Below are 17,375 nucleotides of genomic sequence, written 5' to 3' on the forward strand. Positions count from 1 at the left end.
ACAAGAGTAATTATTTGAACTTTTGGGAATTACCTATGAAATCAAAACATAAAATGCGTTACCATGTTTTCTTGGTTAGAATCTATAGCTTTCTTATAATAAAAGATCTAGCTGTATAATATGTGATCAAGAGCTTTTTATGCATTTCCTTTCCCTGTCCCCCACACCCCACCACAATTCTGCATAGTGTATTCCACAGTCACTGGGTAGAGTAGCCATGGTTTGTCTGCTTAACAGAACAGAATGGCTGTGGGTCTGGGGTCCAAATACTTACTTTGCTGTACAGTAGAACTTACTGTGCTAAATAAGCATATTACTTAACACCCCTGTCCTTCATCAGTAAAACAGGAAATCACTGACCTTATGAGTTTGTTGTGCAGATTAAATGAGTTATTATAAAGTACTTGGCATATGAAGTATATTCATTAATACTAGCTGTAGTGTGTAAAGTTTGTATGTATGGCACTATACAGGCATGTTAATACATGTATTAAGGCAGATTACTTTGGTACTGTGTCTGATTATGTTTGATTCATGACTTTTGTCACCTCAAATAATTGTATGCATTTAGTTCTTAGTACCACAAAAGGAAAAATTATGTGCAATTTTGTCTGTCATCTTACCAGTGAGTTCTTGTGTGAACTCAAATGGATCGTGTTATAAGAAGGAAGCTGGGGAAAGGTAGGATCTAGAAATGGCTTGTTAGGAAGAGGAAAATGGCCCAAAGGCGAGGCTCACATGATGCCTTCTCTTGCTCCAGCTTAGCTCTTTTCCTGTGGTAATGATCAATCACTGACCAAAGGAATAGATTCTGAAAATCATTACATTAATTATGGGTTTCAGAATTAGTGTTTCCTTTGACTTTCATTAAAACTTTAAGACCTTCCAACATACGCACACCCCAGAGCATGACGCACACACCTACAGCTGTGCTTGTTGCTTTCTTGATCCTTAACCAGTCAGTGTAGATGGATGGGGAGTAAGATTCGGAAAGCGCTCAGCTCCCATGTTGGACATCATTTGAAAGTGGCTGTTCTTGACCGCAGTTGTCTGAACAGTTGTGCACTCATCTGTTTCTTCTTGGCTTTGCAAGCCTGAGTTTTACTTGATGTTACATCAGGGGAACATCTCCCAGGTGTTTGGGATGAGTATTTGTGGGAGTTCCCTTTCTGTGATGTCCCCTAGGGAAGTTTCCCATACTGCATTGAGAAGGGGTATCCGGAGTGATGGAGAAGTCCTGGGGAAGAGAAGCTGGAGTTTGAGCTGTGTGGGGGCCCTTTCCCTCTCGGTACCAGCTTTCTCTCCTAACATTCCTGCCCTTCATTCTCCAGGAAGAGTCTTGCTTTTGCCTAGGCTATTTTTAGCATGAAGCTTTCTAATGAACTTTGAAGTGTTCTGATCTGTCTTCAGTGTCAGGTAGATTAACTTAAACATTTCATTCTGATGGTTTTGCTGTTGTGTCTCTTTGTAGTTAACTTTTATACCAAGAAAGTAGAAAAAGACTAATCTGGAGAAGTGGGAGCCAATATTCTCTCTCTTTCTTCCATGATTAAATGGTATTAATGAATCTTGAGATGGAAAGTACATTTATAAGTCAGATCTAGTCTCCTCCTTTTCCATGACTTTCATATTTGCATTATTGTTTTACATAGCTCTCAAGCCTGAGTATAGATTGAATTTCATCCCATGTTTTTATGCAACCTTTATCATAATCATTTTTATGTTACTATGCAGATTTCTTAATTATTTTTATGATTGCTTAATATACCATTTTCATATTGAACAGTTTTCTATTGTCTAGCTAATTTCTAATTATTTCTCATAATATAACATTGCACTGAGCATATTATGCACAGCTATTATACTGTTGTAGATTATTTCATTTGGGTTCTTGAAGTATATTGCCAAATTACTTTCTGAAAGTGACTAACCAGTTCATATTACTGTGTTAACATAGCTTTTAACAATGTTGCCAGCCTTTGGTGTGAATGGTTTTCAGCAGAAGTATTTACCTAACCACAGCCCTTGTAACCATGGTTTTTAGAAATATAGTAAGACATGTGTGGACAAGAGATTCAGCAGTTAGGAGTGCCCACTGCCTTTACAGAGGACCCATGGTTAGTCCCCAGAACCCAGGCTGTATCACTCATTACCACCTGGAACTCCAGCACCAGGAGCGCTGAGTTCCTCTTCTCTCTCTCTCTCTCTCTCTCTCTCTCTCTCTCTCTCTCTCTCTCTCACACACACACACACACACACACACACATACACACACACACAAACACACAGACACACACACAAACACACACACCCCAATAACACTCCAGTATCATCATCATCATCATCATCATCATCATCATCATCATCATCATCTTTAAAAAGAAATACAGTGAGTGAGGCTATGCTGTTTTCATCCTAATTTCCCAGAGAATCTGTGACTCTGGGTGAGTTTCACTATAAAGGCTTAGAGAAGTTGTCTACAAAACCTAGACTTAGGGGGACTGAAGAGATGCGTCAGCAGTTAGGAGCACTGGCTGCTTTTCCAGAGGACCTGGATTTGATTCCTAGCACCTACCTAATGGCTCTTAACTATCTGGAACTCTAGTCCAGGGGATCTGATGCCCTTTTCTGCTCTCTGTGAGCACCAGGCACACACATGGTGCATAGTCATATATGCAGCCAAAACACATGTACTTATAAAATTTTAAAAAATTTCTAAAAAAAATCTAGACCTTATTTACCACTATTTATGAAAATCTAGACTTTATTTTCTGATATAACCATTATTGAACATGTGAGAAATGCAGCTGTAGGAAAAGGAGCCAGCCTGTGGTACAATGGGAATTATCTGCTGCTGGAGAGGCAGGGAGGACGTTTGCCTTACAACATCTCATCCTGTGTTTAAGAGATCTAGCCTTGCTGATTCATTCATTGTTACTCAGAGCCTACAATGTGACAGCCTTTCCTCCACCCATGAGGGTGTAGCAGTAAACAAAATCATCAACAAGTCCTGGCCCCACTGTGAGACAGGAAAAAAAAAATCAATGCGGATTCAGCTGTCTAAGGGAAATTCGGTACACGTTGTTTTAGACTGGGATTTTTTTTGGGGGGGGGGAAATGTTTCAGCGGATATATATATATATATATACACACACACATATATACACATATACATATATATATACATACACACACACACACACACACACACACACACATATGGCTGACTTCTGTTTGAAGCAGACATGTTGTCTGTCCTTACCCTCCAGAAACTCATAATGTACCAGGAAATAATTATATAGACTAGTAATTGCTGTGGTGGTTATGCTCTCACACAGAGATTGGTCAGAGAGAGATAAAGGAAAGGAACCTAACTTACACTCGGGTGGGGTGGTTCCTAAATTTCTTTTTCAGTATGGGAAGGATATGGTGCCTGTGTACATTCTTGTCACTGGGCCGAGCTACAGTTCTGTCCATGGCTACTGTGGACTGAAAACATCTTCATTGATTAAATGCCTAAGTTTAGCTTAAGTCGTAAATTTACTCACCTACACCTACGTGCTTTCTTATGATTATGTGATTTTTATGTTGCCTCTCATAGGTTACTGGAGCGTCCCAAAACACTTCCATTATGGATAGGAAGCACAATTGGAATAAGAATCTTTTTTTTTTAATGCCTGTGAAAAAAAAATTTTTTTTTAAGTTACAGGATAGCATGTAAACCCAGGAGTCTGGAGACGAGTCACACCATGGGTCACTTCTGGGTGACTTAAGGCTATTGAAAAACACAAGGTAGTTACAGTACAGTCCATAACAGTAGCAAAAATATAGTTATGAAGTAGTAACATAAATAATTTTATGGTTGGGGGTCGCCCATACTTGAGGACGTGTATTAAATGGCCACCGCTTTTAGGAGTGTTGCAAACCCCTGGGAGATGTTTGGTTTTATCTGTCCATCCTGGACATCATTAGCTACTGAGGAAGTTTTAATATCTGTAGGCTGTAATAGGAGTCAAATGGATCCCATAATACAATTTTAGGAGATTAACTTTACTTTTTGAACATTGCTTCAGACTGATTCAAAGGAAAGAGATGCTGGTAATAATACCACCGGAGGATTGGAGGCAGCTATGGCCTGTGGATGCTAGAGGTAGAAGGTGTGGTTAGTTAGCAGTGTTGCAGAGACCATTAACCTGGTGTCTGCCAAGCACTTATCACGTGCAAGGATGGATAGTCAACCAAGAAGGCAAGGAACAGACCCAAGGTTCTTTTTCTAAGAGGACTTGGAGGTATCATGACGTTGGTGACATACCTCCCTGAGATCTTTGTGTCACTACATACAGCTCAGAAAGTAACTCTAACTTGCCTTTTCCTTAGACACTGAGTGCTTCTGGCCTAGCATAAAGTTCATGAACTAAGAAAAGTAGTTAGACACAGATGCCCGTATCTTTCCACTCAGTGTATCTTATTACTGTTAACTGCCTGTTAAAAATCGGGCTTTGATTTTCACCTTCACAATATAAATTGCTGCTACCAGGCTTAGCAAATGAAGCAGATGTACTAAGGTAAATGTAACTAGTTACACACCCCAGGTCCTTGACCGCGCTTACCCACAGGCCAGGCAATGTCTTTCAGAAATCCTATTATGAGATTTTATTTTCAGGTGCTATGAGCACAAGGCTGAAAGCCTCCATGTGGTATTCCTCCCGACTCCATCACGCCTGCTCACCCTATTGAAAACTGCCAAAGCGATGCACATCAGTTCTTTTATTCTTTTGTTACTACTCTGTGCAAAGCAAAGCATCTTGGGGGGATTTAATGATGCAGTTCGTCCTTGGAGGGAGCTTTGGGAGAATCTGAGTACACAATTCTTTGTCTTTAATACTAGAGGCTTTTGTGTAAGGCAGATTGACAGGAGCCAGATTAAGCCCTCATAGGTAGGCTGGTATTGCCACATAAGAGCCTGAGTCACACACATTTCCTTTGTAGCAGTAACCACTGATAGCAACATCTCTGGTGTGTTTTAGGGATGTACCAAGGGGCAGTAGAAACTAGAGCAGAGCTTTGGAACTATCAGGCCATCTTGGAAATGGCTTGTTTAAGCCAGGAAATAAGGGTGATGTTCATGTTAAAATTTTAGAAAAAGTTGCAAATTACCCCGATAGCCCGGGGATCTGTGCCAGTTGAAGGCCACACCAGAGCTAGCACTGCCATCGGTAGGCATGACTGGCTTTTCACTGTAACCTGGGCAAGGCAGCAGCAGCAGATATGTGCTGTCAAGGTTAAAGCAGTAGACAGGATGGGTGGTTGTCCAGTGTGTGCTTGTCATTACATACTGCTTCAGGTATTACATACCTGCTTCAGGTATTACACACCGGCGTCATGCTCCTTGGCCTGACCTGTGTGCATCTAAGCATGTGCACATGACCACTACATGGATAACCCAGATTCTGCTTCCATCCCAAAGTTTGGGTACTTTGTTATAGGTGATGGATGTCCAAACACCTCCTGGCTGTGATTTGTCTTGTATTTCCTTGCAGGCTTAACCTCCCCTCATCCTCTAGGCTGGTGGCACTCAGTGCCAAAGAAGAGAGCTCCTGGCTTAGGTCCAGGTTGTAGCAACCCTTGATGTATGGGACCAGCCAGTACGTAATTCAGGGTTAATAGGTATCTCACCAGTGACATGTACGTGAAAATACTGTTCAGGTTGCGTGGTAAATACAGTCCTTGGCTACGGGTTAAGAAAACAGAAGCTATTTTTCCTCATTTCTAGATTCTTTTCCTAAATGAAGACAAAAACCTATAAGCATATAAAAAATCCAGAGAGATAGCCAACTTAGTGTTTCTATTTGTTTTCTACTAAACATTTGTGAGGGAAAATAAAATTCTTACTTGGCAGTGGATGGTTCTCTGTCATAGTCCACAAGAATTTTTAGTGTGTTTGGAGGTATGTGGCACATTCCGTTTCAGACGCCAAAGGATGATTTCAGGGTTTACGTCAGTATGCGAGCTGCAGAAGTTTACCAGGTGATTCCGTCAGGACACTGTCCCAGTGGCTCGCTCGCTGTCTGTGGTTTCGCATTGGCTCTCAATCCCCTCTGCGTTGGCATTGTTTGCTGTGTCCCAGTGCTTGGTTTATGCCTCTGCCACTAACCGAGAGCCCAGTAAGGGCAGGAGGTGTCTAGCCTGTCTCACAATCACAGACACAGGTGTGTAGTGTTCAGTGCTTAGGGGGAGCCATCGAAATGCGGAGGATACCATCACACGGTCAGACACAGGTTAGCTGACCTGTTGGTGGTATGTTTGCTATTTGAAACTATGCTTATAGAAACATGGCCTTTGATAAAGGGGGTTTCAGAGCCTGGAATGATATGTTATGATATTGCTTTAGGAATCTTTTGGGAAGCTTTTCATGTCTGTCCTACTTTAGGGTAAAATTTACACACAGTAGATACAATACAAATGGGGGACAGAGGACATTCGGTCTTTGTCTTTAGCTGTTACCTGGGCCTTTTCCACATGGAGAGTTTACCCTTTTTCATTCTCCATATTTGAGACCTGGTTGGCGCTTTTAAAATCCAGATTGTTGCCTCTGCCAGTCTGATCTTTTTATAGCTTCTTAATCCTTTTTGCTCTGCCTAATTCTATGAGGTAGATTCCTATCTACCAGCCCTCTCTCGGCCATGGCCTGCCCTGTTGAACCTAATGCTCTCCAGGCACTTCTGACTCTTAGTTAACCAAGCTAACTAGTTACAGCTTAGCACTTGCCAACATTTCTGTGTGTTGATGTTAGCTACAAATAAGTTCCCTGAATATATTTCTCTATGAAATAACAGTAAAAGTTGAGTTAAAACTTTATGTGGGTTGATATCTTAAAGAAAATTCATATCCTTCAAATAGCTCATCGGCTTCTTGGGAGGTGATTGGTTCAGCTCTTAGAGTTTGGGGTCAATATAGGGTCAGTCATACAGTTGTTTATAACTTTGATGTTTCTAAGAGGTACCGCAGAAACGAAAACATTAGATACCCATGCAGTATAAAATGTAGGAATGTAACATAACGGTGCCAAGCCTCATCCTTTCCTAGCTTTAAGGATATGAAACATAAATAATATGATGAATGACATCTCTGGTCTGGCATAGAAGAACATATACACCTTTTTTTATGTAGTATCTCTGTGAGTGTGCTTACACGTGCACACTTACCTGCTATGTTTGTCTTATTTGGCATAGATTTCTGACTCCTTAGATCTGTGCTTTGATTTCTTTTATTATTTTTAGAAACTTTTCAGTTACTGTGTCTTTTCCTCCCATCTTCCTTTTGTTCCTGCTCTATGTATGTTAGATCATGTCATCTTTGTCATAACCTTTGAGTGGTGTCCTTCTGATCTCTGAGTTGGAATTCTTCTCTGTTTGTGTTGAGTACCTTGACATTACTCATCACTTGCTTGGCCATATTCACTTACAGATAAACCCGACTGGGCTTATTTTAGATTGTTTTTTAAATGTTCAGTATTACTTGGAGAATTTCTCTGCATTATTCTCTCTCTGCTAGAGTTTGAGAACTCAGGGTTCAGTGAAGCTTTCCCTCAGCCTTTGTTTCCTTTCCTAAATAATAGAACAGTGGAGACTGTATAATACTGACAGGGATGTTTTGAGGATTGAAAGAGGTTGTGGGTATAGTAGGAGACTTTGCTGAGACCTTTCCTTTCTCCCTCCTGGTCTCAGCCACTCATTAAAGGGTGACTCTGCATGGTTGCTTGGTTCTGTGTAGTTCCTAAGTGGTAAGATTTTGTGAGAGGAGAAAGACCTAACATTTATGGACAGTCTATATTAGTTTCCTGTAGAATCTGATGAAAGAATAAAACTCACGTTTTAAAAGTGCGCCTGCAGCACATTTTCTGGGTCTGTACAAGATGTTAATTGGAAGAAACAGATAGCATTAAATCCAGTTGTCACTTGGCTACGTCTGTTAAAAAAATCATTAAAATTTTTCAACTGTTCGGGCTTCTTGGCTTGCTTGAGAAATTTCATGGCTCATAATATGCCTCACTCAGTTTCTCTGCACTTACAAGACGGTAACATTATCAGCCTGGTTTCTGACTATTTGCAATGAGAAGAATTGCTAATGCTACTTACTGCCTGCTAATAGGAGGATTTAGCAGTCTTACTGCAGTTGACTTTGGAGTCACGGACTTGGAATTGAAATCCTGGCTACACAACTCTGAACAAGCAACCTTGGACTGCTTATTTAATTTCAGAGGCCAACTTTGTTCATCTTTGGAGCAAGGATGGTACCTACATCAGCAAGACGAGTGTGTGTAAGGCTTTAGGTATAGGAATTTCTGCTTAATAAGAAACCAGACATTGGTAGCATTATAAATGGCAGCCAGAATGAAATATCCTGCCATTAGACCAGTCTTTCAATATAACTAAAGGGGAAAGAGACCTTTCCCCTTTATACCTTTTTATGAAAAAGGTATCCTTCTTATACCTTTTATGAAAAAAGGTCACATTGTAAACAAAGAGTAACAATTAGGAGGGTGTTAAACTGAAAAGAGAATATTGATGTGTGATAAAAATAACCAAGAATCCAGTGCTTCTGAGTGACAGACACAGCCATGAAGCCTGCTATCCTCCTCAGGGATGTCTCCTTTGTTACAGTGTGTGACCCAGCTGCCCTTTTGTGTTTTTGCTCTCCCTGGATTCTGTCACCATCTTTTCTTTGTAGCTCTTATCCGTCCTCCTCATATTTAATAGAGATTTGTTATGTATTTGGCACAGCAGTGGCTTACAACAGTTCGAACTGTTGAGTCTTTGTATTTGTTTTGTCATAGTGAAGTTTTTATGTTATAGATGGAAACTTAAGCAGTAGCAAACTGAATGTTGATCTGAAAATGAGTGCAGACGAAGAAAGTACATCAGTCTGAGGCTCTGTCCCTCCTATGCATTAGGTTTAAGACAAACAATAGTGTTTTCCAGTAGAGCTATTGCTTTCTAAATTACTATGGAGTAAATTTAGAGGAATGAATTTTGGAGGTCTCTGTGTCCATGACTAATTTTCCTGCAGTGGGCACTATTCAAGACTGAAATTATTTAATACAAAGAATCATTCTTTATTCACACAGTGAGCTGCTGTTTTCCCAAGTACAGACCACAATTCAGGCATTTGAACAACATAAGAAGAATGTTACTTTGTAGCTGTTTTTCTTGTCATCCCAAAAAGTTGCACCAAAGTACAAATCCTTAGATTTGTAGAGTTGGAAATAGCCTAAGAGATCCAGTTTCTCTTTCCCTGCCATTCAGGGAGATGAAGCAGTTTATCTGAAGTCAGCTAGTTAATAACAGAGTCAGGGAGAGGAGTCCATATCTGTAGTTCCACAGGCTGCACTCCTCTGGAGGAAACTGCCTACTCATTCCTAGGTCCCACCCCTAGTTAGAGTCCTCGGGTAAGAGTTTTTTCCATGACTAGTTTTCTTTGGTTTTCTTGTGTGGGTGTCTGGGAATAAGCTAACAGCATTTCTGTTGTAACGATTGAACAGTAAGGCATAAGGAGATGTTTGTCTTTAAAGGCAGTTATTTATTTATCCGTATGTGGCATATAATGTGTGTGGTGTTTGTGAGCATGTGAAGGTCAGAGACTAACATCTGAGGTCTTCCTCAATCACTCTGGACAACACACACACACACACACACACACACACACACACACACCATTCTTTTATGTGCATGTGCTATACACAGCATGCATGTAGCGGTCAAAGAAGACCTTGAGGGAATCAGTTCTCTCCTCACATGTGGATCCTGGGGGTTGAATTGAGTTCAGCACATGTTGTGGCAGGAACCTTTGTCCATGGGGCTCTCCATCTTATTTTCGGAGACACAGTCTCATACTGAATCTGAAAATCCCCAATTCAACAAGACTTGCTGATGGCAAGTGCCGCAGATCGTCTTGTCTTGGTCTGTCCCCCAGTAGGATTACAGGTGCACCCCGGCACACCTGGCGTTTTTTACACATGTGCTGACAATCCAACTCAGGTCTTTATGTTTGTACACAGGCACTTCACCAAAGGGTCCTTCTTTCCATCTCAGATGCGGCTATTTTTTTTTAAATATTTACTCATTTTATGTATATGAATACCTGCACGTGTGTATGTGTGCCACGTGCCCATGGAAGTCAGAAGAATGTGTTGACTCTTTTGGAACTGGAGTTAGGGATGGTTTTGAGAAACTGCATAGGTGCTGGGAGCAGAACTCAGGTCCTTGTAGGCAGCTATTTTAATGTGAGCTTCTTCACCTTGAACTCTGGATTCCTAAGAAAATCATGTTAATATGTGTGTATATTTTAAGAGAAGAATCTGGAATTTTTATCAAAGGATATATAGATTAGATTGCTAGTGTGGAACCATTAAAGGCCTCTGCCTACTTCTTTCAGGGACCTTTTCCCTGACTTGTTTTGCTTTTGTTTTTGTTTTGACGTACTGTCACTTGTATATATGTTCTCAGGGCTGACCGTTGTCTGGACAGTCCATTGGTGTGCTCTCAGGGGCAGATCCTGTCTCCTGCTGTCGGCTTTCCACAGTTGCCTGTGTGAGGCCTCCTGGCTTATTAAAGGCTGCCTTCTCCTTTCCTTCCCTGCTCCATTTTTAGGGTAAGGTATGAAATTTAGGGATGTTTGCACCTTAGAGAGTTCAGGAGAGTTAATTCTGTTGTAGTTTGATTTAAAAAGGATGTGAGGGCTGACCTAAGACTGATGTACTTAAAAAAAAAAAAAAAAGAAAAAAAAAAGAAAAAAGGAATTGGAATTCCAGTCAATACTTTGCAAATTAATGGTCAGAATGACTCTACTTCTCTAGTCAGGAACTCTCTGTTTGAACTAGAAATATTTGTATTTTCTAGGAACACTGTGAAAATCCTAGGATGGTAGTTGAGGAGTTGCTCAGGTCTATGTAGAAAAAAAAATGAATATTTCCTTCTTGAATTGTATTTAATTTAGACAAATGTACCTCTTAAGAATTTATTTAGCTGGTCAGTGGTGGTGCATGCCTTTAATCCCAGAACTTGGGAGGCAGAGGCAGGAGGATTTCTGAGTTTGAGGCCAGCCTGGTCTACAGAGTGAGTTCTAGGACAGCCAGAGCTACACAGAGAAACCCTGTCTTGGGAAAAAAAAAAAAAAAAGGTTTTTTTTGATAGGCTTTCTTCCCAAAATGGAACATAGAGAAAGCATGTTCTCATAAGTTTATTTGTCTAGCATCTGGATATAAGAAAAGCTCACACAAATGCAAGAGCATGTTCATTTGTTTGTTCATTTCAGGAAGCCCCCATTGAGAACATATTCATGTTTAGGCTTGTCTCGATTGATGGGAAAGAAGAGGTCTTATCTTTTGCTGCTCCCAGTGTGCTACAAATATAGGCTACCTAAGAATAAGGATCCCGGACTAGGCACATAGCTTAGTTGCTAGGTGATTGCCCAGTATGCACCACGCCTTGAGTTTGATCTCTAGCATCACATAAGCCAGCTGTAATTCTAACACTCAAGATACAGAAATAGAAGCAGAAGGATTAGGAATCCAAGGCCATCCTTAGCTACCTAAAGAGTCCCAAGACCAGCCTGGGCTACATTAGACATTGTTTTAAAAGAGGAATAGAAAAGAGTAACAATTCAGCATCCTAAATATTTCAGTGGAGTAGCACAGAAACTTTCCATGTTAGTTCCTTGACTGTCAGGGGGAGAAGTGGGACCAGAGCCACTGTGATGTTGGCCATAGAAGCCAGGATTGACTTCACAAAGACATTATCCAGCAAAAATTGGATAGGAATGGTGGGTAGGAACCGTGTGTTTGTTCCTTCCCAGTTTCAATGAAAACTGGCACTTACCATGTTCTCTTACTTTGTGTTTTGTATTAGAGCTCCAAACGAGAGTGGAAGCCCCTGGAGGACCGTAGCTGCACAGACATACCATGGCTGCTGCTCTTTGTTCTCTTCTGCATTGGGATGGTAAGGACACTCATGCTAACCACACCTCAACTCTGGATGCAAGGGAATGAGGGGGCGGGGCAGAGTGAGACCTTCCAATGTATCTGTGTGTGTGTGTGTGTGTGTGTGTGTGTGTATGTGTGTGTGTGTGTACCTCATTTCGTCCCTCCTGTTTATAGCCGGGATGTTGGAGGGTCTAAGGAGCCATCAAGGGGGGTTATTTTCCTTTTAATACGGGTCAGCAGTATTTGGTATCCTTTTGCTATTTTTCTTATGTTTTGTTTTATTTTATTTGTATGAAAACTGAGATGAAAATGAAGAAACCAATGGGAGTCTTAGCTCCTTCACCCAACCCTTTGTGAGAGCCGGAATCCTGAGAACCAACTCCTCCAGTCACACAAGCCTCGTGGCTGGCTATCTTTGGGCCAGTCCCTTTTTTCCCAAGGGACTTGTCATTCCTTTAGGAAAGTGAATGTTAGCTATCTGACACTTTGAACTCTCATAGTTCTGAGTTCTTCCTCCACGGAAAGAGTCTGCCCAGGGCTTTGTCCCTTCTGTCAGTCCTAGGCCCCAGCCTACCAGCCAGTGTGATGCGCGCATCTCCCTGACAGCAGTCAAGACATCTGCCGATTGTGTTCTTGGTAGAGAAGATGAGAATGGGAGTCCATGCAAGGCGACGGGTCTGTGGCACACCTGCTCTGCCTTGCCAAAATTTGGCATTCATGGATAGGGTTGCCGCCAGGGTGCTAGGCTCCAAAATAATAGACTACAGCTTTAGCACTGACTGGTGTTTGGAGCTTTGTGCGGTATAGGAATGCTCATCTGGCTGGTCACCCCCAGTTAATTGATTACAACATGAAACCTAAAGAGGAAGCAGAGAGAGGACCACCCTTAGGCCTTGTGGCAGTGAGCGGAGGAGCTGCTTACCAGCTCTGTACTTAGTGCTTTCTGTTACCTTTCTGTCTTCTGGGGAACCGCACAGCGCGTCTTTCTCCATCCCATAGTCTCTAACTCAGAATGCAGCCTCACTGTCTGCAGCAGCCCAGGTCTTAAAAGGTGCATTTTTAGTCCTGTCTTCTTACCCTTTCTATACCTGTTCCTTTTGGAAGTATTGCTTTTTGTCTGTAATAAAAGTTTTTAAGATTCTTGTCTCTCTGTATACCATCATGTAAGCTCATAGCCACAGCTGTAGTCAAGGTTCTAGCCCCCCCCAGCAGTGGAAAAGAAAACTACATTTGAATGTGATATTGATAAGCTCTGGAAAATAAGCAGTATTTATTTTAAAGATAAAAGTACATTTTCACCAAAATAAGGATACATAGGAAAGGTCAAAATGCTAACTCTGGCCTTATGAGCTATTGTTCAAGAATTTGCTTACTTTAGTAAAATGACATCAGATATTCAACATGTGTAAATATTCACAAAGAACATGGAAAGATTCTGGAACATGGAGAAACCAGCCTACAGCTTTTTCACACCTATTGTAACCCCAGGATAAATAGCAACTGACCTTCAAAATTATGTTTGTAAAAACATGTGCCATGCCACCCAAGGTGCTTTTGATTTTCTGTGCTCAAATAGCAGAGGAAAGTGCAATCATTAATGTTAATAGACTGATTTGGGAGTTACTTGAGCATTAGGAGCTATTTACTGAAATGTTTTAATGCAATGGTAATTAATATAATGTTGATTTCATCATGATGGTAATTAAGACCCACTGTGTGTGCTTTTAAATACAGGCACAGCATTATTTATTTTGGAGTGAATCTTTAAATAGGTTACTTTCTCATGGAATTGAGCTGATATCAAGTAGTGAAGGATGGATGGAAGGACTCTAAACGTTCCGCTGCCCATCTCACAAGCACGGCTAAGGTTCATAGTTTTGCTTCTGGTTCTGGATTTTGTTTTATATGGTTTTTCATTCACCCTGTTGGAATTTCATTCCATAGTAAACCATATTCCAGATGCTCAGGGTTCAAAGTGTTACCCAAATTTTAAAAACATTTGGAGGGCGATTGAGAAGGCTCAGTGGGCAAAGGAGCCCTCTGCTAAGCCTGGTGAATGAGAAAGGCCTGCAGGACTCACGTGGTAGAAGGAGAGAACTGATTCTCTCAAGCTGTCCTCTGGCCTTCTTGTGCATGTATGCAGCGTGTACAAAGAAAGGCAAAATTTTAACATGGAAATATTGGTACATATAATGTGTAAAGTACCTCTGGGATGGAACCCAAATCTAAACATAGAATTCCTTCATATTTCATATATACCTTATAGCCATACTCTGCAGTAATTTTATGTAGTTTTGGCTGCAGCTCATCAGAGGAGGTCACACGTGGAATTTTCCACGTGTCCCATGTTGGTGCTCAGAAAGCTTCAAATCTTGGTGCATTTTAGATTTTTTTAGGGTTTCAGATGGGAAATGTGTAATCTGGATTCATTTGTATTTTAATTTTTTTTGAACAATGTTCTTCACTAGTGTTAGAATTCTTCATTTATTGTTTTATTTTATTTATGTATGCTTTCCTTGCATGTATTTTGGGTACCACACATGTGCCAGGTGCTGGCAGAAATTTGAAGTGTGTCAGGTCACCTGGAGCTGGAGTTACAGATGGTTGTGAGCTCCCACATGGGTGCTGGGAGTTGACCCTCGGTCCTCTGCAAGAGCAACAAATGCTTTTTAATCCCCAGGGTTCTCTCTCTGGCCCCAGCTGGAATTTTAAAATGAACACTCAACAAGCATTTGTTGAGCATTGTTAATCTGTGTCATTCTCTGAGTTATCCAGTGAGATAGAGTTTAGACCCATGTATCCATAAGTTATATTAAATATTAGCCTGTCTACTAAGTGGCAGGGATAGGAAATTTCTAAATTCTTTTCAGCGCCTGGCCCTGCTTGCTTCTTTTGTAAACTGTTTGCTGGTTCACTTGTAGACTGGGGTTCAGACCTTAGCTTTATCTCCTTAATTGCCTGATGCATAGTGGTTTCCTGGATATTTTCACCCACCTTCATTACTAATCTTTTATTTGCATCTGCTTGTCATGATTTACTATTTGTTCTCTAGTTACAAGGTTTTTAGCGCTTGAATTGTCAAGAACATACAGTGGTTTTCAAAGTAAATTGTTATCAGTCTTCTTGAGCTGCTATCATTCATGATTTGATTTAATTTTGGGGGGGGAAGAGGGAGGTGCAAAATCTTATTGGCAGGCTGGGCCTCAATTCATAATCTTCTGGGCGTAGCTTCCTGTGTGCTGGGTTTACAGGCATGTGCTGCTGTGTCTGGCCCCTGCTGGGCTGGGATTTGCACTCCTGCTTCTGCCAGAATCTGTTACCATCATATCTGGCATAACCTTGCACTTCCAAATTCCTGTGCTTCAATTCTACCTGTACACAACAGTCATCTGGAATTTTTGTTTAGAAATCTCACCTCTCAGTAACCATTAGTAATTATGCCATAATCTCTGGGGTGCTAATGATTAGCTGAGGTGGAGGAGAGTCTGCTCTGTGCTCTGACAGTCATAGAAAGGATTTGCGAAGCTGTGACATGATTGGGGTTTAGAAGGGGGACTCTGGTTCTAGTGTTACGGTGGCTTGGAAGATGGAAGACATTGTAGGGAGAACACTTTGGAGACTAGGACAGCAGTCCAAATAAGTGACGACAAACTCAAAACGTAGTGCTTTTAAAAAAGAAGAAAAAGAAGAGATGAAAGAAGCAGGGTTGGTAAGGTCTGCCAGTTGTAACTGTGGTAAGTAGGACCAGTAACATTTACCAGTGGTAACATTTATCAGTGGTTACCATGTGCGGCAGGGAGAGTCAAGTCAGCCTGACTGAGGTTTTTGCTCTAGCGATTCTGGGTAGAACCTTTCAGTTTACATGCTAACCCATTCCCCTTAGATTCCCAATCGTGGTTTCTGTCCTTACCAAGAATAGGTACCTAATTTTATGCTTCCCAAACCATTCCTTGGTAAAAATGGCTTGGGCCAGCTAACAGGCCTGGTCGTCTTGTGAAAATACATGTGAAAGAGGGACTAGAGTCAGGAGATGAGCTTACCACAAAAGGGCAGGAACAGGAGGAGTGTCCACAGTGCAAATGAGTCATCTCTGCTTATTGTAGGGTAGACATAGTCGTGGTTGGACATATAGAAATACACGTCTGTAGAACATAGACATGTATACTATATTGATCACATCTCAGGTTTTACAGATTAAGGAAACCAAGTCACAACTCTATTCAATAAGTGATCGAAGATTTTACAGTGGCATCCTTGGTCCCAGGAGGAAAAAGGTCTTGATAGAATCACTTTGTTGCTTGGCATCAGGAACAACAGGAGATGTGTTTGTCTACAACGTGGAGCTTTGGAACAGAGTTAACTTATTTTCCAGCTGGTGTCTGACTGACTGAACAGATCAGCCATATTTCTTCCTTGACATGCACTTAGGAAGTTAGGGGTAGGGCGAGGCAGGAAGCCTGCAAGAAAGAGATCAAAGAACTTTTAATTCAAGTTTCCACATGCAGCCTGCGGATACTGTTGCTCTAGATGGAGAGCATCTAGATGCTTTCTATCACCATAGATGGTGTGTGGGGAAAGCAGAGTGACTCGGGAAACATGGAAAGAGAGCGTGGCTTTGGGACATGGAGAATTTCTGAAGAATACACCATCTTGAACTTGAGGTTCAAATTTCGGAGACAGGTCTGAGTCTGAGCTGGTATATAGGTTCTGCGGTACGGGGCCTTTAAAATTCTCTAGTATTAGTGTAGCTCCCCGGGCATGATGTCTCCACCAAGCACACTAACTGTGGGTGAGCGTGTGAGAGAAAGTCCGTGTTAATGCTGAGTTAGTTACCAGTTTGAGGCTGTTTTCGGCCAGGATCATAGAGTAAAAGACAGTTTGTAGAAAATTACTAGAGGGATTTTGGCCCAGGTGACTATCAGTTTTTGTGAAGTTCATTTTCTTTTCTATTCTTTATAAAAATAGTGTTAAACAGGCATGTAGAATATAATTCACCATTTTGATTTTGGTTTTTCTTTTACTTTTGAGACAGGATCTGTAGTCTAGGGTGGCCTTCCATTCCACAATCTTCCTGCCTCGACCCCGGAGTGCCGGAACCTGAGACTGCAAACCCGTACTGCCATGCACAGTACCACTTCAACAATTTTAAAGTGTACACTTTAGCTAAATACATTTTTTTAAATTATTTATTTATTTATTATATGTAAATACACTGTAGCTGTCTTCAGACACACCAGAAGAGGGCATCAGATCTCATTATGGATGGTTGTGAGCCACCATGTGGTTGCTGGGACTTGAACTCAGGACCTCTGGAAGAACAGACAGTGCTCTTAACCGCTGAGCCATCTCTCCAGCCCAGCTAAATACATTTTAATCTACATTTCCCCTATCTCTG

At 41.3% G+C, this 17,375-nt stretch overlaps 1 protein-coding gene across 4 annotated transcripts in view; it reads left to right on the top strand.

The window, feature by feature from the left end:
• Slc44a1 (solute carrier family 44 member 1) overlaps positions 1 to 17,375 on the top strand; it is a 193,842-nt gene that overhangs the window by 32,224 nt on the left and 144,243 nt on the right. For all 4 annotated transcript variants that reach the window (XM_052176497.1, XM_052176499.1, XM_052176498.1 and 1 more), the window contains one exon: positions 11,907 to 11,996. In XM_052176497.1, the coding sequence (XP_052032457.1) occupies positions 11,907 to 11,996 (90 nt within the window). The remainder of the gene's footprint in view (positions 1 to 11,906; positions 11,997 to 17,375) is intronic.

The sequence above is a fragment of the Apodemus sylvaticus genome, chromosome 3 (assembly GCF_947179515.1).
Source record: "Apodemus sylvaticus chromosome 3, mApoSyl1.1, whole genome shotgun sequence".
NCBI classification, from domain to species: Eukaryota; Metazoa; Chordata; class Mammalia; order Rodentia; family Muridae; genus Apodemus; species Apodemus sylvaticus.